This window comes from Hordeum vulgare, chromosome 3H, assembly GCF_904849725.1.
Source record: "Hordeum vulgare subsp. vulgare chromosome 3H, MorexV3_pseudomolecules_assembly, whole genome shotgun sequence".
In the NCBI taxonomy this organism is placed as follows: domain Eukaryota; kingdom Viridiplantae; phylum Streptophyta; class Magnoliopsida; order Poales; family Poaceae; genus Hordeum; species Hordeum vulgare.
Genome location: NC_058520.1, coordinates 190885466 through 190909962, shown reverse-complemented (window position 1 = coordinate 190909962; position 24497 = coordinate 190885466). Strand labels below are relative to the sequence as shown.

The window sequence follows — 24497 nt, the reverse complement described above, 5'->3', positions numbered from 1 at the left end:
ATGCTCATGTCCAAACCCGATTAATATCCATTGGGCATGGATATCCATCGGGTTCTCTTAATACGTATACATAATACATAGAACAACATCCACTTAAGCTCCCAAATTCTCACAAAATAACCGATGAAGAAAACAACTAGTCTAGACATGTCCTCATCGTGTGCTCATCATTTGGACCTGCTTTGGTAGGTGAGTTCAGAGATTGGACCAAAGGGAGAGAAAACTATACAGTTCTCCAAAAAACATGCTAAATGATTTCCTTCTCAAATAAAACTAAGCATTAACATATGGTAGCTACAGCATGCCATGTTCCAAATCTGAATCGTGCTCATTTGGTAACCAACAAAAATGATCTAACTCTATAATTCCCTTCTGGTTACTACTATAAACTAGTAAACTGCAGGCAATGTTTAATATGTAGACATACATGAAAAGGATTCATGAAACTAAAATATGACTACTCCTTCAATTACTATTTGAATAAAATCCAAGAAATATTTAATTTACAGACAAACATGAGAGGGATTTGTGGATTTTTTACTACTGCTCCAATTAGTACCGTAAACCGAAGGATATACTTAATTTGCACAAATACATTAGAGGGATTCGGGGAAAAAAATAATTACTACTTACTACTATAAACTTAAATATATATGTAATTTGTATTCATACATGAGATGGATTCACGGAACAAGTTGTCAAGCACATGTTGCATGCCCACGCACAAGAACATAACACATAGATAAGAGGGTTCAGGGAACAGAAAAACTTACAGTGGACACCGGCTGTTTGGTGTGTTCATCACCTTCTTGGCATGGCCATGCTCATCTTCTTGGTCTGCGCTCGTCTCCCCGCACCCCCATGATGCCATGCTCCTGGTCCGGCACACAACATCTCTCTTGTACATCGCGCCACTCCGCATATGTGTGCTCTGCATAGCAGCTCAGAGACTCGCGTCGGACCGCCGCCATACAGTTTGCACGAGGAGAAGCCAAACGGAGGGCTCAAGCGGAATGGGTTTTGGCTGTCACAGGACAGTGGCGCTAGAGCCTAGAGATAAAGGCTGGAGGCGCTGGTAGTTGCAGCTAGGGCAACGGGAGGAGTAAATCAAGGGAACGGAGATGAATGATGATGCTTAATGATGATTCGTTTAACGAGGAGTTTTCTTTAGTGAAGTTCAACGAGGAGTTAGAATAATAAGAAGAGGGAGTGGAGAAAGTTACGGTGGGTAACGGCGAGAGCTTGTGGAATTCCTTTTTCATTTTTAATGAAGAAAAAATGCGTTGGGAGATGGGATAGTGGGAATCAGTGAACTTTTCCACATATGTTATCGGGTTGGGTTCGGATATATCCATGGATACATAATTAAGTCCATGCCCTACCCATGAGTAATCGGGTCGGGTTTGGATGCTGTCCATGGACGTAAAAACGTATCCAAACCCTATCCGTTCGGGTCGGGTATCCACGGATATCCATGTCCATGGATAAAATTGCCATCCTTATCCATGGGAGGAGAGGTGGGTGTTGATTCCCCGCTGAAACCCGACGGTTTTGGAAGACAGCTAACTGGTTCACATGGATTTAACCCTGGTCGGGGCAAAACCCCGGGATTTGACCGGGTTTCGGCTTTGATCCCGCCGGGGGAAGGCGTAACCGAACGAAGCCTAAGGGTTATGTTATCGAAGGAGAAGTAGCTAGGGACTTTCTTGCTTGTAAGGAAATAGATGATCTTAAGAAATTGCTATGCAAGTGGAAGGAAAAATCTTTGAATGCTAGAATGCAATATGATCACAAATTTGCTACTTCACCTATCTTTGTTACTGATAATGATTATGAATTCTTTGTCGATCCTGAGTTAATTGCTTTGGTAGAATCTGATCCTTTCCATGGTTATGAATCTGAAATTGTTGTGGCACACCTTACTAAATTGAAATATATAGCCACTCTATCTACTCATGAGGAAAAAAAAATCGTTATTACTATATTCTTAAGTTGTTTCCATTCTCATTAAAGGGTGATGCTAAGATATGGTTTAATTCGCTTGCTCCTAGTTCTGTGCATAGTCCCTAGGATATGATTTACTACTTCTCTGAAAAATATTTTCCTGCCCATAAGAAACAAGCTGCTTTGCAGGAAATATTTAATTTTGTGCAGATTGAAGAAGAGAGTCCCCCACAAGCTTGGGGGAGGCTTCTCCAGTTACTTAATGCTTTGTCTGATCACCCTCTCAAGAAAATGAAATACTTGATATCTTTTATAATGGACTAACCGATGCTTCTAGGGACCACCTACATAGTTGTGTTGGTTGTGTTTTCAGGGAACGAACTGTTGAAAAAGTTGAACTACTATTGAATAATATATTAAGCAATGGTAATGATTGGACTATTCCCGAACCACCTCCAAAACCCGCTCCGAAGAAAAGAGGTATTCTATTCCTCAGTCCTGAAGATATGAAAAAGCAAAGAAATCTATGAAATAAAAAGGTATTAAAGCTGAAGATGTTAAGAATCTACCACCTATTGAAGAAATACATGGTCTTGATAACCCGACACAGGTAGTTGAGGTAAATTCTCTTCGTAGATTTGATGAACGTGATATTCCTTATAATAAGTCTGCTAGCCAATGCTTGGATGAATTTGATAACTTTGTTGTTAAACAAGAAAATTTCAATGCTTATGTTAGTAGACAATTGAAACATAATGCTTACATGCTTGATCGCTTGGGTGATTATATGAGTAGAACTGTTAATGACCTTAGGCTTATTAGTAAACATGCTTCCATGGTAACTACTCAAGTAGAACGGGTACTTAAGGCACAAAATGATTTGCTAAGTGAGATAATTAGTAAGAACAATGATCATTCTGTTAAATTTGTGACTAGAGGTGGTAGAATGACTCAGGAACATTTGTATCCCGAGGGCCATCCTAGGAGAATTGAGCAAGATTCTCAGAGAGTTAATATTGATGTACCTGGTCCTTCCAATAAAAGGAATAAAGAATGACGATAGGACTTTGCATGCTGCTAGTGAACCTGCTGTAGAGTCACATGAAAACCCAAATGATATCTCTATTTCTGATGCCGAGACACAATCTGGTAATGAACATGAACCTAGGGATAATATTAATGATGATGTTCATGTCGATGCTCAACCTAGTAATGACAATGATGTGGAGATTGAACCTGCTGTTGATCTTGATAACCCACAACCTAGGAATAAGAGATATGATAAAAGAGATTTTATTGCTAAGAAGCATGATAGATAAAGAGAACCATGGGTTCAGAAACCCATGCCCTTTCCTCCTAAATCATCCAAGAAGAAGGATGATGTGCATTTTGAGCGCTTTGTTGAAATGCTGAGACATGTCTTTTTCGTATGCGCTTAACTGATATTCTGAAAATGTCTCCTTATATTGTTACAAATAAAAGAAAGATACCGGAAGCTGAGATTTCCACCATGCTTGCTAACTATACTTTTAAGGGTGGAATACCAAAGAAACTAGGAGATCCCGGAGTACCTACTATACCATGCTCTATTAAAGGAAATTATGTTAAAACTGCCTTATGTGACCTCGGAGCTGGTGTCAGTGTTCTATCGTTCTCTTTATATCATAGACTTGATTTGAATACGTTGACACCTATTGAAATCTCTCTTCAAATAGTTGATAAATAAACTACTTTACCCATAGGTATTTGTGAGGATGTGCATGTTGTGGTTGCAAACGTTATTATCCTAACGGACTTTGTTATTCTTGATATTCTTGAGGACGACAGTTTGTCGATCATCCTTGGTAGACCCTTTATGAATACTGCAGGGGCTGTTATTGACTACAACAAAGGCAATGTCACTTTTTATGTTAATGGTAATGAGCATACGGTGCACTTTCTGAAGAAACAACCTCAAGTTCATAGTATCAACTCCACTGAAAAAATTCCAACATTTACTATTGGAGACTTTGAATTCCCTCTCCCTACTATCAAAAAGAAATATGATATACTTATTGTTGGGGCCATGCATATCCCCATTGAGGTAACCTAGTGTTATTCGAAAGTTATCTGGTTCCATGTCATTCGAAAAAAGTTTTCCAATAAGACTTGATCAACCTTATTGATGGATTCTTTTCGACGGGCATGATATGGATGAATTTAGAAAGCACAACCTTCTGTACCCAACTTTTATTCTCTGTTCTTTAGTTTCAATTTAGTAAAATGCTATTATTTCTCTATTTTCCGTTTTATCCATGCAATAGAAAAATGACGTGAAAATATAAGTTCTCAGAACGCCCTAAAATTTTAGTATGATTTTTTCTAGAATATTCAAGATTTTTTGGTAATAAGAATGCGTCAGCGGCTGCACCAATGGGCCACAAGCCTGCAGGGCGCGGCCACCCCCGTGGGCGCCCCCCCATGGCTTGTGGGTCCCACGTGGGGCCCCTTCACTTATTCCAACACCCATCCACTTCGTCTTCCTCTAGAAAAAATCCCACCATTGCTCAAACCCGTGTTCTAGCTTATCTTGCTGCCATTTTCGATCTCCTTGCTCAAAGCTCCATTTGCAAAACTATTTTAGGGGATTGTTCATCGGTATGTGACTCCTTCTATGGTCCAATTAGTTTTTGTTCTGGTGCTTTATATATTGCAAATTTTGTTGTTGTGGTGACCTTGTTATTGAGCTTGCATATCAGATTTGTAGTGTCCCAAGTAGTTTTGATGCATGATATAGATTCTTGGCACTTGTGGGAGTAGTTGCTACAAGTTTTGAATTAGCTTTATTCATCCTTACTTGGAGTCACTAAAAATTTCAGATTTATTTTTTAGAGAAAGAAAAGATGAGGAGATTGTTGAGAGGCTCTTCAAGCCGGTGTTTTAAAGAAAATGAAAATGAGAAGCCTAGATACAACATTCCTCGCATCGCGGAAGTTTGACCATGTGAATGGCCAAGTGAGGCATTCTTGAGGGCGGTTGAAATTTATGAAGATTTCTACTATCTAGCAGAAAATGCAGGCATCACCGACTCCTCAACGATAAGGGTGACCAGTATCTCCTACTTACTAATACTTTCGTGCAATTTTTTTTTTACTTTTATCCTAGGAAGAATCCTCCCATAGTAGAATTTCATTTATATGACGTGCCTAAGGAAATGTCACTTTACAATTTTTTCAATGTTTGCAAAATACCTTTTGAGGGCAGCATCAGTGAACCACGTCCTAGAGACATGGAGGATTTTATTTCCGCAATCGGTGTAGGGGAAGAGAGAGGGGTGTCAAAGGCAAGAGCGGCCTACGTACATTTTCCTGTTCTACATTGTTATTCATTATCTGCAGGGAGATGTTTAGTTGGTCGCCGCGAGAGTGGAAGCCTCAGTGCTCCCGACCTCGCTATTTCGTGCCACGCTTTATTTGCTCATAGAACTTTTAGTCTGGGCGCTACATTGGCCGAACGGTTGAACTTAAACCGTTCGAAGGGCCCTATATTCGGCGGTATCTATGCATATCCTTTAGCTAAACACTCTAAGGTACCTATTAGGCTTGACAAGGAAGATGAAATGCTACTTCCTATAAGATATCTAAATTATGTTAGGATGGTAGCACATGATTTTATTAAGAAAGATAACGATAAGAAGCTGCTTTATAACTTAGTATTTAGTCACGTACTTGTGAGATTATTGCTCTGCCTGCTTCTTCTTTGTTCGATATCCATTTAGGAAGGTACACTATTATGGCCAAGGACATTTACAAATATTGGGGCCTGTCGCAACCCCGAGCACCTCAGCCTGCACCAACCCTCGATCCGTATCAGGTTCCAGTTTTTCGGTGGGAGCCGCAGGAGCTCGCAAACCAGTGGAACCCTCAGTATCCTCCGGAGTATCCAAGAGAGGGTTATTTCCAGCCATGGTCTTAGACCAACTTAGGTAAAAAACCTAAGCTTGGGGGAGTATGTACTTCTCACCGACATTACATTCATGTTCACACACTCATTCCAGTTGTCGGTGTTCATACTTTTTCATTGTACCATCCTTGGTAGTTTATTTCTTCTTTTTGTTTTCTTCTTGTGTGTTTCATTAACCTTGAGAAAATCCAAAAAAATAGTTCTAGCTTTACCTTCTAGTTTTTTAGTTGTAGTGTTAAAAGAAAACCCAAAAATATTTTTTGTTCTTCTTTTGCTTGTTGGGGGATTTCCCGTGTAAATAGTTTTTATTTCTTCTTTGGGTCGTAAGGAGAAGGCCACGATGGCATGCTGAGTGGCTCTCATATGCATTATCGTTTATCTATCAGAGATCCCATATTACTTTGTCTTCTCCTTTGGGTATTGCTTGCAGATTCCAACTTAGTCCAATGCATGTGCACTCTTATTATTATCATCCACACTAGTCTATCATGCAAGTGAAAGGCAATAATGACGATATATGATGGAGTGACGGAGGTGGAGAAAAGCTGGTATGAACTTGAATTATTTTGTTTTTGTAAATATGATTAGCTCATCGTTCTGTTTTCAGCTCGTTATGGATTGAACATGTTTGCAATGACAATTAGAGATTATAGTTACTTATTCCATGCTTAATCAACTAGGAGTGAATAATGATTTGTCTTGAGTGCAACATGCATATTAAAATGGTTGTGATGTAGTATGATAGAATGGTATCCTCCTTTGAATGATTCGAGTGGCTTGACTTGGCACATGTTCATGCATGTAGTTGAAACAAAACCAACATAGCCTCCATGATGTTTATGTTCATGGTGATTTATATCCTACTCATGCTTGCATTCAATGTTGGTTAATCTTAAAGCATATTTATGACTGTTGTCGCTCTCTAGTTGGTTGCTTCCTAGTCTCTTGCTAGCCTCCACTTGTAGTAAGCGGAAATATTGCTTGTGCATCCGTTTCCATAAACCCAAAAGTTGTTCCATATGAGTCCACCATACCTACCTATATGTGGTATTTACCCGTCGTCCCAAGTAAGTTTGCATGTGCCATACTATAAACCTTCAAATAAATATTCTATTTTGTATGCCCGAATCGCTCATGTAGTGACCAGGGGTTGTCAGTATCTTCCATGCTAGGTGCGTTATTCTCAAGATATGTGTTGATTCACTATCATTCACGGGAAAATGGCTGGTAATCGGGATGCACAGTTCCATGCTCAAAACTCAAATCAAAATATAATGAAACAAAACTCCCCCAGGATTGTTGTTTGTATGGACGGTACCCGTGGATTCGGCCCATCGTGGAGTGTGGTCGATTGGTGGAGGGGGAGTAAAAACTTTACTATTCTGTTTGGGAACCGCCTATAATGTATCTAGCATGGAAGATATTGAGATCTCTTAGTTGTTATGTTGACAATGAAAGCACACCGCCCAAAATTTTGATTCATCCCTGTTTTAAAAGATCGATCCATGGCACCTCTGTAAATCAATGGTTCCCTCTGCAAAAGGCCTATCTATTTTACTTTACTGTTGAGTCATCCTCTTCTTATAAAAAGGCACCAGTTAGAGAGCACCTCCGTCATTTCTATGCTTTGTTATTATTGATATTGAGTATGAGTATGACTGGATCTCTTTTACCATGAATTATAATGTCTAGTCAGTCCTTATTCTTCGGAGGTGCTCTCATTTATGTTTTGCAGTCTCAGAAAGGGCTAGCGAGATACCAGATTATCATATTGTATTATGATTGTTTTGATAAAATTGTTGTCATCCGAGACTTATTATTATTGCTCGCTAGTTGATTGTGCCATTGATATAAGAAAATATGAGACCTAAATATTATTGTGAATGTGGTTAGTTAATAATCTTAGCTCAAGATCTGAACATCAGTTAGACATATTTACAACAACAAGATCAAACAGAGTTTGTAAAAGTTTTTCTTTATCACTTTCAGTTTATCAATTGAATTGCTTGAGGGCAAGCAGAGGTTTAATCTTGGGGGAGTTGATACGTCTCCAACGTATCTACTTTCTTTAACTCTTTTGCCCTTGTTTTGGACTCTAATTTGCATGATTTGAATGGAACTAACCCGGACTGACGTTGTTTTCAACAGAATTGCCTTGATGTTATTCTTTTGGAGCAATAAAAGTTCTCGGATTGACCTGAAAATTTACGGAGAATTTTTTTAGAATTAATAAAAAATATTGGTGAAAGAATCAACTCGAGAGGAGTCACCACATGGCCACAAGCCTGTAGGGCGCCCCACCCCTAGGGCGCGCCCCTGGCTTGTGGGGCCCCTGTGGCTCCTCCGACCTCGTTTCCACTTCTATATATTCCTATTCGGGGAGAAAAAATTCAGAGAGAAGAGTTCATCGTGTTTTACGGTACGGATCCGACGCCACCTCTTGTTCTTCCCCGGGAGGGCAGATCTGGAGTATGATTTGGGCTCCGGGGAGGGGAAATCGACACTGTCGTCATCATCAACCATCCTTCATCACCAATTTCATGATGCTCTCCGCCGTTCGTGAGTAATTCCATCGTAGGCTTGCTGGACGGTGATGGGTTGGATGGGTTGGATGACATCTATCATGTAATCGAGTTAGTTTTGTTAGGGTTTGATCCCTAGTATCCACTATGTTCTGAGATTGATGTTGCTATGACTTTGCTATGCTCAATGCTTGCCACTAAGGCCCGAGTGCCATGATTTCAGATCTGAACCTATTATGTTTTCATGAATATATATGTATTCTTGATCCTATCTTACAAGTTGTAGACACCTATTACAAGTTATGATCCGCATCCCCCACGGTGACAATAACTGGGATTCTTTTCGGTGATTACCGTAGTTTGAGGAGTTCATGTATTCAGTGCTAATGCTTTGGTCCGTTCTCTATTAAAAGGAGGCCTTAATATCCCTTAGTTTCCATTAGGACTCCGCTGCCACGAGAGGGTAGGACAAAAGATGGCATGCAAGTTCTTTTCCATAAGCACGTATGACTATATATGGAATACATGTCTACATTACATTGATGAATGCCATCTGACATAATTTTTCATCATTGATCCATTTCCTACGAGCTTTCCACATATTGATCTTTGATAAGTTACTTTTCCGTTGCTACTGTTACAACCGCTACAAATAAGGGTTATATTGTACTGTAGAAACTTTTCGTCTGCATCATCGCATCGTCATGCTGCCACTACAATATTTCCTATATTTCAAAAAACATAAATGACGTTGTAAAATCCTAAGAGCTGCATGTGCACGAGACTAGCCCAATATGTAATGGTAAACGTTTTCCGCCCGTGCGTTCGACCGGACGCATGCCCGTCGTCGATCTCGTGATCTCCTCCCCATCCCGAACGACCCGCGATCTCCTCCCCATCCGGAACGGCTCGCGCGCGCTGCGACGACATGGTCGAAGGGACCCATCATCCGCGCGCGCCCCTGCGCCGCCGTCGCCGCTGCGCCGGTCCCTGCCCTCGTCGGCCCGCCCGAATCGCCAATTCCCGCCACCGTCGACCGTCCGCTTCGCCGGATCCAGCCTTCGCCGTCGTCCTCGTCGTGTGCCCGCCATGGCCGGGGCGCACGTATACAAGTGTTACAAACGTCACCAAAAATTGCTGAAACGACTATTTAAAAAGCTTCAACCGTTGATTAAAAAAGCTGCAACCATACATATAAAAAGCTGCAAGGCAAATCATACTTTTCCTCGTTGAAGTATTTGGTTGAAGCTTTTTTTCTTAACGGTCGAAGCTTTTCTATACACGGTTGAAACTTTTTGAGGAGTGACCACGCGAGATGCTGCAGTCGGAGCGGCGTTTGAAACTTTTTTCATATACGGTTGAAGCTTTTTCTGTCAACGTTTATAACTTTCCCTCGTTGAAGTTTTTGGTTGAAGCTGTTTTTCTTAACGGTTGAAGCTTTTTCTACACACGGTTGAAACTTTCTCTCCAGCGTTTGCAACACAGGGGGTGAGATGCGACCGACGATTATCTTGATACATGAGTATCTAAGTCTTCATTCAATACAATTATAGCATGGATAATAAACGATTATCTTGATACATGAGTTATAATAATAACTTATTTATCATTGCCTCTAGGGCATAATTCCAACATTTCTACACACGGTTGAAACTTTTTTTCCAGCGTTTGCAACACAAGGGGGTGAGATGCGACCGACGAGGTGAAGACCGACGTGTATGAGCAGCGACGAGTGCGCCGGCGCTGCGAGTGCGTCGGCGAGCGGCGGGGGCAGCGAACGGTCGGGGCGAGCTGAGTCCCGGAGCGCGGGGCAGCCGAGGCGGCGAGCGGTCGGTGAGGAGGCGAGACGACGCGGTCGGCGCGTGCTGGGGCGGCGGCGCGTGCGAGGATGGCGGGCGGTGGGGGCTCGCGTGACGAGACCTGATGGTCAGGGAGCCCCTGATCTGACGGTTGCTGTGCGACCGGCGCGAGCCCTCGGGCCGGCACGCCGGCGCCTAGCAGTGCCCGTATGTAATTGGCTCTTAACGCGAGGCATAAAATCGGTCAGATGATTATAATCATTTTCTTAAGAAAACTTTTTTTCTTAAAAAAATGTTTTGATCGTGTCAGTATGATTGAGACGTACGCGCCCGGGGTACCGAGGTTGTAGCTGTAACTCGTGTGGACGACTTCACGTTTCCGTTTCCGTTTCCGTTTCGACAAGAGTAAGGAAAAAACCTGCGAACGTACGGCTCACGAGTCGCGAGTCCCGGGCCAGCAGGGAGCCGGAGCCGGAGCGAGCGGTGCCACGCGGCCGCGGCAGGGCACGGTGGCAACCCGCCAAAATAGGCATCCCGGTCTCGCGAGAACCAGCCACCCACACCACAGCCAAGAAGCGGCGGCGAGGGCGAGCGGGCGATAAAATCTCGCGGCCTCTCTCCTCTCGGTTTCGATTCCCGTCTTCGCCTCGCCAACTCCAACTCCAACTCCAACTCTCCCTCTCTCTCTCGTTCGCTTCCTCGGCAACAGGACGAACAACTCTGGTACGAACTACCTCCCCTCCTTCCCTTGCGACGCCTTCTCTTCAAATCGTGCCGCCGCCTCGTGAATGTCCACCGACAATGCCGTGTTCCGGCCGGGGCTCGCTTCTTGGCGGCTGCGTCCATCGGTCTGACGAGATTGAGTAGCCCTACTCCCGATTCAGCCGTCTGCCTCTTCCTGCCTGTACGTCGCGCCGGCTTTAGGTTTCTTCTTCTTTCTTGCGGCGCTTTTAAGGTTGTTAGTGGCGGAGACGCGTTGCCGTTTGACTGCTAGAACGGGGACGCGGATTCGCTGGCGAATCGATGCAATTTTGAGACGAGAGGGGACGGTATCTCGATTGAACTGGGCTGTGCCCGTGCCTCGCCGATGGGTCTTTCAATTTTTACGTTTCTTGATGCGATTATTTGAACTATGGATCCGCAGCATTTTTCTGGTTGGCGGCGGAGAATATGGGGATAATAGATAAACTGAGAGACGGAGAGAGAAAGAACGGACACAGCGATTTTGTTCGTGTTTTTGGCTGTTTGCGTAGGTGGTTCGTGTGGACATAGGAGAAGAGAATGAAGACCACCTGTATCTTCAAGTCCTTATCAATAATTTTTTCAAAATTCAGTTCATTTTCTAATTCAGCTTTCTACAGTAATGTTGAAATGCTTATACACAAAGCAAACTGCAACATGCGGGAAGTGGATCTTCTCTCTTCTCCTCGATCTTTCTTAGAACCTCTTCCTTTTACTTTTGAATATTCTTTCCATACTATTCTCTATTATATTCTTCTCTTTTAGCTGTTGTCTCTGAACTTCCATCACATCTGTTTCTTTTTTTAGGGATGGAACAGTTTTCTCTCCCCCATATTTTGAGCTAAAATTTAGACAACTATTCAATTTTGCTTCACGCATTTCAAGTAAAAAATGGAAAGCATTTTCTTCACATATGCCTATATGGTACTATTTCATAACGGAAATAAGAAGTTGCTAATTACACTAGAATATTTCCTTGTTCAAATGAGAAGATCAAATTGACAGCACATCCTTTCTATGACGCTCATATTTTGTGCAATTATTCCTCAGGTTTGAGCGCACACTCAAATGGGTATCTTCAGTGGAACGCCTCCTCCGAGCTGCCCATCAGCTCCGCATTGCGCGGAATGGGCTAAAGTCTATCTGAAGTACTGCCTGTGCAGCACAAAGGATGGTGTTGCCTTGGGTCTTGGACTGGCTAGTGTCCTCAGTTGGGGTATCGCCGAGGTGCCGCAGATCATCACAAATTACAAACAGAAGTCAACAGAAGGCCTTTCTATTGCCTTTCTGATGACCTGGATAGTTGGGTATGTTGTTTCTTATTTCCCACCTTCCTCGCATATTGATGCTGTATCGTCCTTATCGTACTTGCATATGCATATCGTGCGCAATGCTCTATCTAATGGTGTATGTCATTCTTCTGCAATCATGCAGGGATTTGTTTAACCTTGCTGGCTGTTTCCTGGAACCTGCTACTGTAAGATCCACTACTGCAACATTTTTTTCTTTTCTTTACTCAAATTCTTTCAGATACAACATTTTTCTTTCGCGAGGCACACCCACCAGTTACACATGTTAATATCCCAGGACCCTAGTAGTTTTCTCTGATTTAATTGACTATCCGTCTGCAGTTTTGTTTGGACAATGTAATGAGGTGTTATTCATGAATATGAAAAGCAACCGAATCATTTCTGCTTGCCTGCACTGTTCCTGCAACCAGCAAGAGCTAATATAATTATGCTGGATGCAGTCATGTGAAGAAAATTACCTGTAGCGGAGAATAACTCAATAAGAACATTAATATTATAGTTCCAAGCATAGTATCTCAAAATGGGAGATTTCAGAACAATCTAGATATGTTATATAAATGATTTACATCTGCTGCACATAAACCTGATTATGCTTGCCAATACAGCCCTCTTGCATTTAATGTGTGCAGCTTCTTCATGTTTAGTTGTGATGTAGAAAGTATGCGTGGGATTAAATAAGCACCTTATAATTTGAACATTTCGATTTAATATTTTTTGTTATGTTTTTAATGCAGCTGCCAACACAGTTTTACATGGCATTGGTAAGGACACATTTTTTTTACTCATGTTACTTCGATTCTGTGTGGTTTCTGTCATCTCAGAACTTAATTTTTGCAATGCAGCTATATACCATCACAACTGTGATTCTCACTGGACAGACAATATACTATAGCCACATCTACCATCTTAAAGTAAAGAAAACTGGGACAACTGCCAAGGTGATCACTCCGTAACATTGAAGATTATCATTATGTTTGCAAGAAGTTGCATTTTGCTAAATATTAGCAAAATAGATACTTGATGTGGTTCCTCGGTAACAATTGTAGAGGAGCAACCACTGTATATGAACAATACTCCTATTTCTGGATTCATGAACTGATGATGTGCCTGCTCTTGGCTTTGCAAAGTAGTTTAGTGTTCTTCATACATTGCCAATGGTGTTATGATACAATCGCTGATAAGTCTCAAGTGTTACCACAAGCTAGACTCACTTAAAATTGTTTAGACACCTTTTGACTCCTACCATCTTCCTAAACTATCCTCTCACTTCCGTTGGACTACAATTTATGATTTCAGTCTCAGAAACATCAACGCGGGGATGCTTCATTACGTGAGAAGCTTTTGGGACATAGGGACGAGGCATTCAAAAATAATATTCAGTCAGGCCCGACTATTCCTATCCCGAGCTCACCAATCCTGGTGAACACAGAAGTATTCCGGCAACGTCATGGTTCAGTCAGCCCCAACTCAGACTACTACTATGCGTAATGTTCTTGAGCTTGTTAATGTCTCATCATATTTCACATATTTTTTTGAAAATCTATTTCATTCAAGGAAACTATTTTTCTCTTCTTTGGATAAATATTGAATATTGTTTGTTTGCTCTATTACATGGAATAAGGCAATGTGACTGCACCCTTGATGGTTATTTTGGGATGTTGCAGTTTTATTTTCACCTGCTGACAGAGCACTCTTGCTATCAGATAATATTTCAGGAGCATCTAACGCTCTGGTTGGTTTTACAGGTCAGCAAGATCTCTGTCGAGGAGCCCAGTGCCTACGGGTACATGGTTGGGGAATAATCGCCAGACAACAAAATTTCCTCCACAAATGAACGACGAAGGTGAATCTTTATTTGGTGAGTCTGTTCCACAGTCTGCACCAGCTGCTGTTACAAAAAATTCCCTCTTGGTGGTACGTTACCTTTCACCCCGTTGATACTTGTCTATTGAGGTTGGAACTACAAAAGCTTATATTGATTGAATTCAGGTACCATGGATTTCCGTTGTCTTGGGCATGTGTGTGTTGCATATTTTGGTTGGAACCGCACAAAGAGATGCGTCCAATGAAATTATCATCCCTGTCGGAAGAAAGCTCTTAGTTTTAGCGGTAAGCTGTAGCTGCTCTCAAGTCTCAGGCCTTCGGCAGAGCATTTGGTTTACCAGGCAATTTGCATGACCAATGAACAATGTTTTCAATTTGCATATCTGATTAGTTTCTTCTTGCACCATAGGATGACCATGCAGGTTCATCTCTGAGCCATGGCAGTGGAAGTGGAATTGGAAGCTTTCTTGGTTGGGCCATGGCAGTTATCTATATGGGTGGGCGACTTCCCCAGATCTTCTTAAATGTAAGACAGTAAACAATTGAGTGTTCTTTTTCTTATCACTCTTGTGGTCACCGGAAATTCTTCTCCGTTACATAGTTTCGGTGCTGGATACGGTACATATATGTATAGTGGGATGAGGTGATTTGTGAAAGCTAAAAAGGTGTCAGTAAAAGGCATGACACACAAGGGAACATCTACTACACTTTCAGTTTCAGTCACTGCTGTTCTTACTCGTTTCTACTGCAAATGCGCATCTGATGGTGCTGAATAATAGCATTCGTTAACCTCAAGAAATTCTTTACAACCGTAATAGTGCAACATGTCATCTCTTTGGTATTTCTAACACTTCTCTATTACTCTGCAGATGCAAAGAGGCCATGCCGAGGCAAGTTCATCTCCATCTTCATCAATAACTTCTTGAACTTTTAACTACAGGCTTTAACTACAGGAGACACTTCCACTTTTCTCATTTGTCAACATTTTTTGCATTCCTTGTCGCATAACTAGCAACCTACACGAATGGTGTAACGACTGCCCTGCTGTCTCCAACATGGACCCTATGAAAATAGATAAATAGGCAGTTTGCCCTAAGAGGAATTACTAGCTCACTTTGTCTTGGATGTCGATGTCTTATAAGTGTTTGCCGTACTATGAATTTTAATTAATTATAGCGGTCTAGTTGTTGATTGTCATATGTTTCTTTTGGTTATTATGCAAGAGAGGTAACTCGATCTCAATTCTTGAAGGTTGCACGGTCAAAAGAATAAAAATTCTTGATGGTTGTATTAGTATGTGGTGTTAAGTTTAGGTGTTATCCTTTTAAACTTTTTATAATCACTTTGGTCATTAAACTGCACATCGTTGCTGCATCTCATTATAGTTTGAATAAAAGAACCCTACCCTCCTATCCTATTTATCTGACTGGAGAGATGTACTATGTCAATTTTTCACCAAACATAGATATTTTAAGCCCATCGTATTTTTCTGACAGGAGAGACACTTACAAATTTCGCTAGACAAAAGCATTTTATTTAGGTAGGAAATCAAATATATGTAGGTTCTGTTCAATTGCTTAATGTATTAAGTTGACGCATTAACTGCATCGATCTCTGTTGTTTTGTTTTGTTTTAAATATATTTTCTGATGCTAGTAACTTATTTGACCTGTCTGCAACTTTGTTCAGGGGCTCAGTCCGCTAATGTTTACCTTTGCTTTGGTGGGGAATACGACATATGTAGGGAGGTAATCATGTACCTAACTTCATCCGTTCAACAGTATTCAGTTACTTTATATGCATTTGTCTTCTAATTATGTATTCTGTAGTAAAGGATATCCTTTGGGGTGCTATGTTTCTTAGTATAGCTATGTAGTCTAGAAACCTGTAAATTTTCCCACATTGCAACAATCACTTGTTCTACCATGTTCCATACCAAGCAGGCGCATCCCTTGTCAGTTCCTTTTAATATACCATATATAAAATACAAGGACACACCATGTTATGTTTCATTTTTCTTGAAACCAGCTTTTGTTGGCCGCGCTTTCATATCCCTTTGTTTTCCAATGCAGTATCCTTGTGAATAGTTTGGACTGGGCAAGACTTAGACCAAATCTGCCGTGGCTTGTAGATGCTGGAGGATGTGTTTTGCTTGATTCTTTCGTATCCTTGAGGACCATTGATTCGTACTGTTACTCATATTCTTGTTCTGCAACTCAAAATAGTGTTTCTGTGCAAACCTTTGTGCTGAAGAGAGGTCCGAACTGACTTTGTTCTCAGATGCCTTTCTTTTAGAATAATTCTTGAGTTGCCTTTGTAGCTATCATCTCAAATAAGGCACCGGAACTATGAGTAGAAATATTACTACGATATACTCCAGTATGACTGTCTTAGGATCACATACGTTACTTGCCAAAAATGGCTGAGACCCATGTTTTAGAATCTGGTTGGTGGTACCATAATATGCCATATCATAATTCATAGCAGATTTCAGTTGTTGCATTGGAAGAATCCTTGACCATATCTGCAGATTATTTTTCAGTTCCTTTATTTTCATTACCGGAAGCAAAGTGCGCGTGATGAACTAGACAATTTGGATAAAGCCTGATGCACAGGGAACGAAGTTAGGTTGGTGTGCCGCTCTCATCTTTTTCCGTTATATATAGTTGAATGGCAATTTATCGCTTTGCATTGCCTGTTTTATGTGTGGCAAGATAAAAGAAATCAAAACCTGCAAAGTAAGATAGAACAATGCTCAAGGCCCTGTACTAGAAAATCTGTGAGCCAGATTGTTACATACTCTTTGCATCTTTGAAACATCTGGCTATGAATTCTTTCTTAGAAATAGGGATGTCCACCTCAGCCGGGTGGTTGGCTTGGGCATTATCTGTTGCAGATTCTTCTTTAACCTTCAATGGACTGGAGCCAGAACATCCTTCTGACCATTTCTCAATGTTTCTGTTTTCCAGATATGGAGCTACACCTGCATGGGGATTGTGCGTTTTTCTTGGAAAGCTGCACAATAGCCACTCCCCGTGCAGAACTGCAGAGACAAGGTCACACGCTTAATTTGCGGTGAATGAGCTGTGGCGCCGCATGGTTAAGGGATGAAATTTGTTAAGGATAGATGCAGCAGTCTGCTGTGTTAGAATACAAAAAATGCGTACTCGGGGTCATGCTATATCTGTACATCGTATGGTGATTTGTGGTTCTTCATGGTATCTCTATTATTGAAGCGGTGACGTCTTGTGTATGATCTGGCCATTGTCGTCGGATGCTCAGAATCTCATACGCATCCAGTCTCCACCCTGACTCTAAATATGGTTCTGCATTACTCATTTGCAAGTTTTTCTTGTGTGGGACTAACCCAATTTTATCCAAGTGTTCATCACATGAGCTGCGCACATTGACGTTTGCAAGTGAGGACTGAAGAGCCCAATAAAGTGATTTGCTAATTCTCATCTATATACTACTCTCTCGGTTTCTAAATATAAGCCTTTTTAGAAGTTTCACTAGTTGATATATGGATGTATATAGATATATTTTAAAGTGTAGATTCATTTATCTATGAATTATATACGGATGTATATAGACATATTTTAGAACATAGATTTACTCATTTTGTTTTATACGTAGTCTTTAATATAATCTCTAAAAGAACTTATATTTAAAATATTTTATACGTAGTCTTTAATATAATCTCTAAAAGAACTTATATTTAAAATATTTAGAAACGGAGGATGTAGGTAATAGAGAATGATCGAAGTGTCAACTTAGAACAGCGTGTCAATGTTCTGGTATCTACTTAGGGCCAGTTCTTTTGCAGCTTCTGGTAGCTTATCGTGAAAATAAGCCAGAAGCCCAGAAGAACTCGTTTGGGGGTCTTGGGCTTAGCTTATTTTCACAGTGGCCTCCTTCACAATGAAAATAAGCTGGGGGTGGAGCTCCTTCCCGCAGAAGCCCACTTAAGATGAAAGGGTATATCTTGTTGCCATTGTTATTTGTACATTTTACAGAGAAAATGCCACCGCACCCAGCACGAGGCCAGATCCCTTGATCCCCTCGTCCTCTCTCTCGCTCGCTCGTCTCACTCGCATCGCTAGGGTTCCTCCCCAGGACAGCCGCCGCCGGTCTCCGTCGATTCAGCCCGTCCCTTCGGCGCCGCCAAGATGGACGGCGGTTAGGCCACTCTCCGCTGCTGCACCTCCCTCTCGCGCCTCACTAGGCAGCAGATCTTCCCCATCTGCCTCCAGCCTTTCTGTTTGCTTCGGTCGATGCCACACTCCGGCAGCCGCATCCAGCACCACCTGCGGACCAGGGCGACCTCCATCTTATCCCCCACCTGTTCATGCTCAAACCTGCACTCCCTCCCTCTCCTTCCTCCCATCCTCCCGATTTGCTAGGAGATGTTTCGATTTGGATGGGCCATTTTGTTCTCTTTCTAATAATCCTGATCTGTTACTGATAGTGATCCACCTTCAGATCCGTTGAAGTTTTGGATATGCAGAAATTATCTTGGTGATCTTGCACTTTTCTTTTCTGTGTGAGATATGTTCTGTTAAATAGTAAATCTAATTCAGATCATTTAATCACAACAGAATTGTAGCCCAAGGGTATTATAGACTATTCACCGGAAGTATGAGGAAATAAGCCAAACAAGGAGTCTAAAAAGAACTGGATGACTTATTCTCATGAACTTATTTTCATGACAGCTTCTGTGAGGCTTATTCCCATCGCAGTTTATGCATAAGCTGCACCCCAAAAGAACTGGCCCTTAGTATATTATGGAGTAGCCCTCGGTAGCCAAGTCAATGGCGGGCGCGGTGAATCTCTCTCGTTGTGGGAATAGGTTCTGGACGCTACTCCGAGTACTCCGGCGAGGAGGATGATTGGTATATTGTTAGAGCATCTCCAAGCGCGCTTCGCGCCGTGTCTAAAAATTTTTTTGCAGCGCGCTGGGCGACTGGTTTTGCGCGTCGCGCAACGCTGGCTCCAGTAGTAGAGCTGGTTTGCAGCGCGCGCGCTCCGCTCCAACAGCGCGTAAAAATGCAGCGCGCGCCGCTGCAGCAGTGCCCAAAATGCAATGTGAAACATTTATCAAAATGCAATAACATGCGAAATTTAACACAAACAAGTAGATGGTCATCCTCACAAGTTCATCCAACCAAGTTTAAAATGCAAACCAAGTTCAAAATACAAGTTCATCCAACAAAGTTGAACACATCAATCATCGTCCTCGTCGTCTTCCTCTTCTTTCGAAGACGATTCTTCCGCCTTCGAAGATGAATCTTCCTCCCTAACCTCATCACGCACCGCATCACGTGTAGCTCCGACGGTCTTGGCAAGATCTTCAACGGCATTTTCATGGGTATGTGTGTGAGGCACATCGAAAGACATTCCACCCATGGCCGGAGGTGCACCCATGCCGCCCATGAGAGAAGCAAAACTCATGCCACCCATGCCTCCCATAACGTTGGAGGGTGCTCCAAAGCCACCCATGGCGCCGAAGCCACCGCCACCCATGCCGCCAAGGACACCGCCACCCAGGCTCCCATGGCGCCGAGGCCCATGGCCGCGCTAGGGTTTTCGGCGGCGGCGGCGGCGGGGGAGTCGCGGCTGTACAGCGGGGGCGCCGGTGTGCGCGTCCATGGTGGCCGGGGCGCTGGCGCAGGCGCGCGCGGGAGAAAGGAGGAAGAAAGGGAGATTTCGCGCGCGCGCTCGAATCTGCCGCGCGCCGTAGTGAGCGCCCGAAATACGCAGCGCGGGATGGGGCTTGGACCAGCGCGCCCAAATCGTTTTAGCGCGCGCGCGGTTTTAGCGCGCCCGCTGGAGCTGTCCACTGCGTTGCGCGCGCTATATTAGCCTTTTTTGTCGCGCGGCGCTAGTATAGCGCGGCTGTTGGAGATGCTCTTAGAGACGCGACGGAGCCATGTTCCCCAACGCCTTCGGACTACATATGTGAATCGCTACAATGCGATTATTCGGAAGAAGATATTGCAGCGACCATCGACGGCGTCCTATCGGCAAACGACGAGGCATGGAGCGGGCTGGGCGAGAGTGACAAGGTGAAGGTGTTCCGTCGGGTGGTGCCTCGTCAGATGGCGCCGTCCGCGGTTCGTCCATGGAAGGGACCACTCCCCAAGGTTAGTCTCCCGGCTCAACCGGTACAACGTGGACCTGATGAACTCGTGGTTACGTTAATTGCTGAGACAAACACGAAAATGAAAATGGTCGCTAATACAAGAGACCCTCCTTGCTTCGGCGGCTATGGTTCATCCCGAAATCGCAGTCCTCGGCTTCGCTTCGCATTGTGGTCGTGCAAGGCGCGTACCCAGCTGTGCCACACACGAGGACACGGGCATGGCAGGACGAGACGGCGACACGCCGTCGTCGGGATGTCAGAACGGGGCCGAACCGCAGCGTGGTGGCGAGGTTGCTGGTTGCGGTGCCGCGCGAGGCGCTCTAGGGGCGGGCCGGACTGGCGCTATCGAAGCTAGTTGCGACGGCGATCACACGGGTCGTGGTGTTGTTGCTCCTCGCACTGGCTTTGGTGCGGGCAAGGGCGCCGGCACCGTGTTAGGAACAGAGTTACTGACGGATGAAATAGGGCGAATAGCAACTCAATTCGGAGGCTAAAATTAGCTCAGAGAGAGATTATATTGCCCTAGCAAAAGGGGAAAGTAGGTAGAGAACGCCACATGCAGCTTAGGGTTTCACCCATACACGATTTACATGCCTATAAGGGCTGAAACTAGTGGCATATATAAGCCAGCAAACGAAAGGAAAGTAAAGTAGCTTAAGCAGTGTAGTGCGCTTGTCGGATCTCCAACAGCGACGCGGGCGCTGCACTAGGCCGTCAGATGCTGGATCAGCGCTCATCACCCTTCAATCCCTCAAACCGGTATCTTCCTCGCACGCCGTTGGATGCTCCATCAACTATCTACATCTCTTCCGACACACAGAAACAGGGGAGGCCTCGTGCCTGACAATTCCTCCCTGTTAAGCTGCAGCTTGTCTTCAAGATGCAAAAGAAGGGAACACTTCTCTACTATTAAAGCAGGATGTGCCGTCGTGATGGTTCAACCTTCCAGCGATCGATCCCACCCACGTCGTTCCGTTTTTTATTTATCCTCCGAAAACCAACCGCACACGAAGAAAAATCGCTCCACCCACGTCGTGCCAGGCTCCTTCCCCGCCTCTCACTCGCCCGACGTCGGGCGCCGCCGATATCCACCTCTGCGGCAGCTCGCCCCGCCCTCTTGGCCAGCTGCATCGCTCGAGGTCGCTGGTGAGTAACCTCCCTAGGAGGCGCTCGCGCTGCAGGATCTCAGCGTGACTGGGCCCGTCGCCATCGCAAAGAGGCGCTCCCGCTCGCTCGCTATCATCGTCGGTGACCCAGAGAGAGGAAGGAGCACATCCAAGGCACCGAGGAGGAGAGCGTTGCCTTGCTCGCTCGATAATGCCCACCGCCACCCCACTGCTGTCGCCGCCGAAGTTTGGTGCCCATCCTATCTGCGGCCGCATACGCCTCTCCGGAGCAGATCTCTCCATCTTCCGAGGCCAGCCCTCCAGTCCGCGCCGCGCCACCGCCGGTATGGAGGCCCGGGCTCAGGCAGCCACCGCAGCGTCGTGTGCGTTGGCAGGGGCTGTGGAACTGAGCGGCGAGGGACTGGCGCGGTGTCCTGTCATGGGTTCCAGCGACGCCAAGCCGTAGATCTGAGCCGCCGTCTTCAGTTCCTCCTTCCTTCTTTCCTTCGAGGTATGAGCAGCTTGGTTATTTCTTCTCATCCGGCGCAGCACCAGTTTGTCAATTTTTTTTTCCTAAAATCAATCTATCGCACCAGGGTACGGAGGGGAGGGGTTGATCTCAAGAGAGCAGAGTTTAGCTTGAAGGAAAAAAGCAGTGGAATAAACAATGGCACAGCCGCACATGGGCAACAATCGTTGTCAAGATGAATGGAAGTGCTCGATAACTTGGATGATATATCCCATGACATTATGGTTCTTGTATATGCTGACTACAAGGATTCACTGAATCGTCAGATCTCTATGTGCTATCCAACAAGGATTTGTGGGTTGGGGCTCAAAAAATAAGTGGCCAAACTCAACGCTCCAGCATTCAATGTGTAAGACATTTCTTCATAATTCTCAGTTATAAACTTGATTATTTTTTACTGTGAATTTCCACTGAGCACAAATAGGAATAACAATTGCATAAGCTGAACTGCTTCCAAAATCAATTATTTCTATTAAGAGATGATAACCTCGGGATGCAAGAGCTCGACGTCGACAATTAGATATGAAGGTAAATAATAATCTCTCCAAATCAGATCCTTCTAGAAAATGATTTCTTGTAAAATCTGGATGACAAAATTGTGCTCTTGTGTTCATGTTGCCCTGTTTAATAACACCACACTCTAAACTATGTATGAGTTGCGTCAGCGGAACAAGTGTTGTATCTTTTGTTAGATGGATTTATTCTATCAACTTAATCCTATAGTACTAGTTGAAAATCAACAGTGACATATTAATTTTTATTGCAACAAGCATGTGAGTTAGCCCTTACAAGACATGTCCTTTTTCCTTATGAAATTATACAATATAGATATTGTATGTCTTTTTTTTTCATTTTTTGGAATGCCTGAAGTAGCCAGGTTTTAAGATGTGTTTTTCTCTGTTGGTGTGATTCATAGTATACTATTCAAATCAATATCATTTATGTTCAAAGAAAGCAAGTTTAGATGTGTAATGTGCAATTATTGTTGTATGTTCAATGCATTGTAGATGGAGAAAGATAGCATAATCACCTAGGCGTCTGTCTTTTACTGTCCACCTCCTCTAGGCCTACAGTCGATCGCAACTATTATTGCATATACGGCTATACATATATTCCATGCAGCATGCTCACTTCCATTGAACCTTCTGGTTATGTCCTACCTACAAGGATGTGTGACTGTATTTTGGACACCGCCTTGCCTTACTTTTGAACCACCTCAATTATCTGTAATGGCATCTAGGTTATCAATCTGCTATCTATGTGTTCGTATAGGATTATCATTGAAATCACCATATTTTCTGCTATTGTAATGTGTCTTAGGTTCATGTGCACTACTGCTCATAGATTGCAATTTGTTCTTGGCACATTGATGATTACTATCACGTGGATGTATGAAGGTCAAATTCTTCAGCGATTGCAAACTATTTCTTGCATGCACCTGCAATACAAGACCTTTATGAAGCACAATATTCCTTTCATGCTGATCGGTGAACAATAACGACATTCAGTGCTGCGGAGGTCGCCCGGAGACGGATCCCTGAGCCCGAGGCCTGAGCTGGAGTGGAGTCACTCGTCGAGGCTTGATCTGTAAGTCTTGGATTTTGATCTGTAGCTAGCTTGCTATGGTTGCTGATGCTTGGTCTGATGCGGATGCGGATACCATCCGCCATTAGCGTGACGAAGCAGTGCATAATTCAGGCGTTTAATGCCTACACAATTTAGTTGATAATGCGCGCTATGGGAGGACGAAGATGGATTCTCTTGAGCAGAGCAGTCTACATTTCATTTCTCTTACTTCAGGCATACAAGTTAAAGGAAAGGAAAACCATCCTTGAAACTTATGCGACACATCAAAGTCGACCGGGACCATATACTACACTGTTAAAACAAAAAGCCCACCAAATTGACAAGCATAAAAGCAAACAATTCATGTACTAGAAGCAAAACTACAGAGCCAAGGAACTTATTGGATCCGCACCAGCTGAGGATCTAATTCATCAATAGAAACTGATCAAAACAGGTTCCTGATGGTCCAAATTAAAGCAACTACAGCAACCATCAAACTTCTAACGTCTCCAGTTTACTTCAGAAATTGAACCACGAAGATCATTGAAAGAAACAGAAAACAATCTGAATGTTCAGAAATTTTCAGAAACAGAGTGCTAAAGGATTAAGTGGTCCATTGTTTCTTAGGCACTGCAAAACATAGATTTGGGTCTACTTACAGAAGCTAAACATTTAATACAACTATCTACATCCTTATGATCATCTCAGAGCAGCTCCTTATTAGCCTTATAACAAAAAATTTCCATCATCTGCTACTGCCTCCTGGAGTACACTAGATGCATATGCAACCAGAGGACATGTAGTGATGAATGTACCCCTTTGTGTAAGCAACACCTGACATGGTAGTATCAGTGAGTATGCTACTAAGGTTTAGTTCTAGCATCAAACTAGATGAAGATAACAGTTGAACTGCTACAACTGAATTCGGCATCCAGAAGACCAAAACTACCCTGCCATCGGTGAATTTCTTCTTCTTCTAAAACCTGAAACAAAACAGAACAAAATTTGAAAATATGCCACATGGTTAAAAGTGCCATAAAACACCAAGTCGTACACTGTTCTGCGTAGCGGAT

At 43.3% G+C, this 24497-nt stretch overlaps 1 protein-coding gene across 4 annotated transcripts; it reads left to right on the top strand.

Annotated features, from left to right (window-relative positions):
• Positions 1–10746: 10746 nt before the first annotated feature.
• LOC123443476 (lysosomal amino acid transporter 1 homolog) lies at positions 10747–17543 on the top strand. Of its 4 annotated transcripts, none has more exons than XM_045119852.1 (14): positions 10749–10930; positions 11999–12255; positions 12383–12425; positions 12993–13019; positions 13101–13196; positions 13555–13742; positions 14004–14172; positions 14248–14367; positions 14492–14608; positions 14952–14972; positions 15771–15829; positions 16154–16244; positions 16612–16709; positions 17051–17144. In XM_045119852.1, the coding sequence occupies exons 2-13, from the start codon at positions 12017–12019 to the stop codon at positions 16687–16689; spliced, it is 1248 nt and encodes a 415-aa protein (XP_044975787.1). In that variant the 5' UTR covers positions 10749–10930; positions 11999–12016; the 3' UTR covers positions 16690–16709; positions 17051–17144. The 4 variants fall into 4 exon arrangements, with proteins under 4 accessions (XP_044975790.1, XP_044975789.1, XP_044975787.1 ...); XM_045119853.1 differs by having other exon boundaries at positions 10749–11111; XM_045119855.1 differs by lacking the exon at positions 16154–16244 and having other exon boundaries at positions 10747–10930.
• The last annotated feature ends 6954 nt before the right edge of the window (positions 17544–24497 follow it).

Excerpts from the sequence above, each read along its gene's own strand:
- LOC123443476 (XM_045119852.1), top strand. The coding sequence starts at position 12,017 with ATGGGTATCTTCAGTGGAACGCCTCCTCCGAGCTGCCCATCAGCTCCG. Across the intron at positions 13,743-14,003 it reads AACTCAGACTACTACTATGC|GTCAGCAAGATCTCTGTCGA; the intron begins GTAATGTTCTTG and ends TTGGTTTTACAG. Across the intron at positions 16,245-16,611 it reads GTGTTTTGCTTGATTCTTTC|ATTATTTTTCAGTTCCTTTA; the intron begins GTATCCTTGAGG and ends CCATATCTGCAG.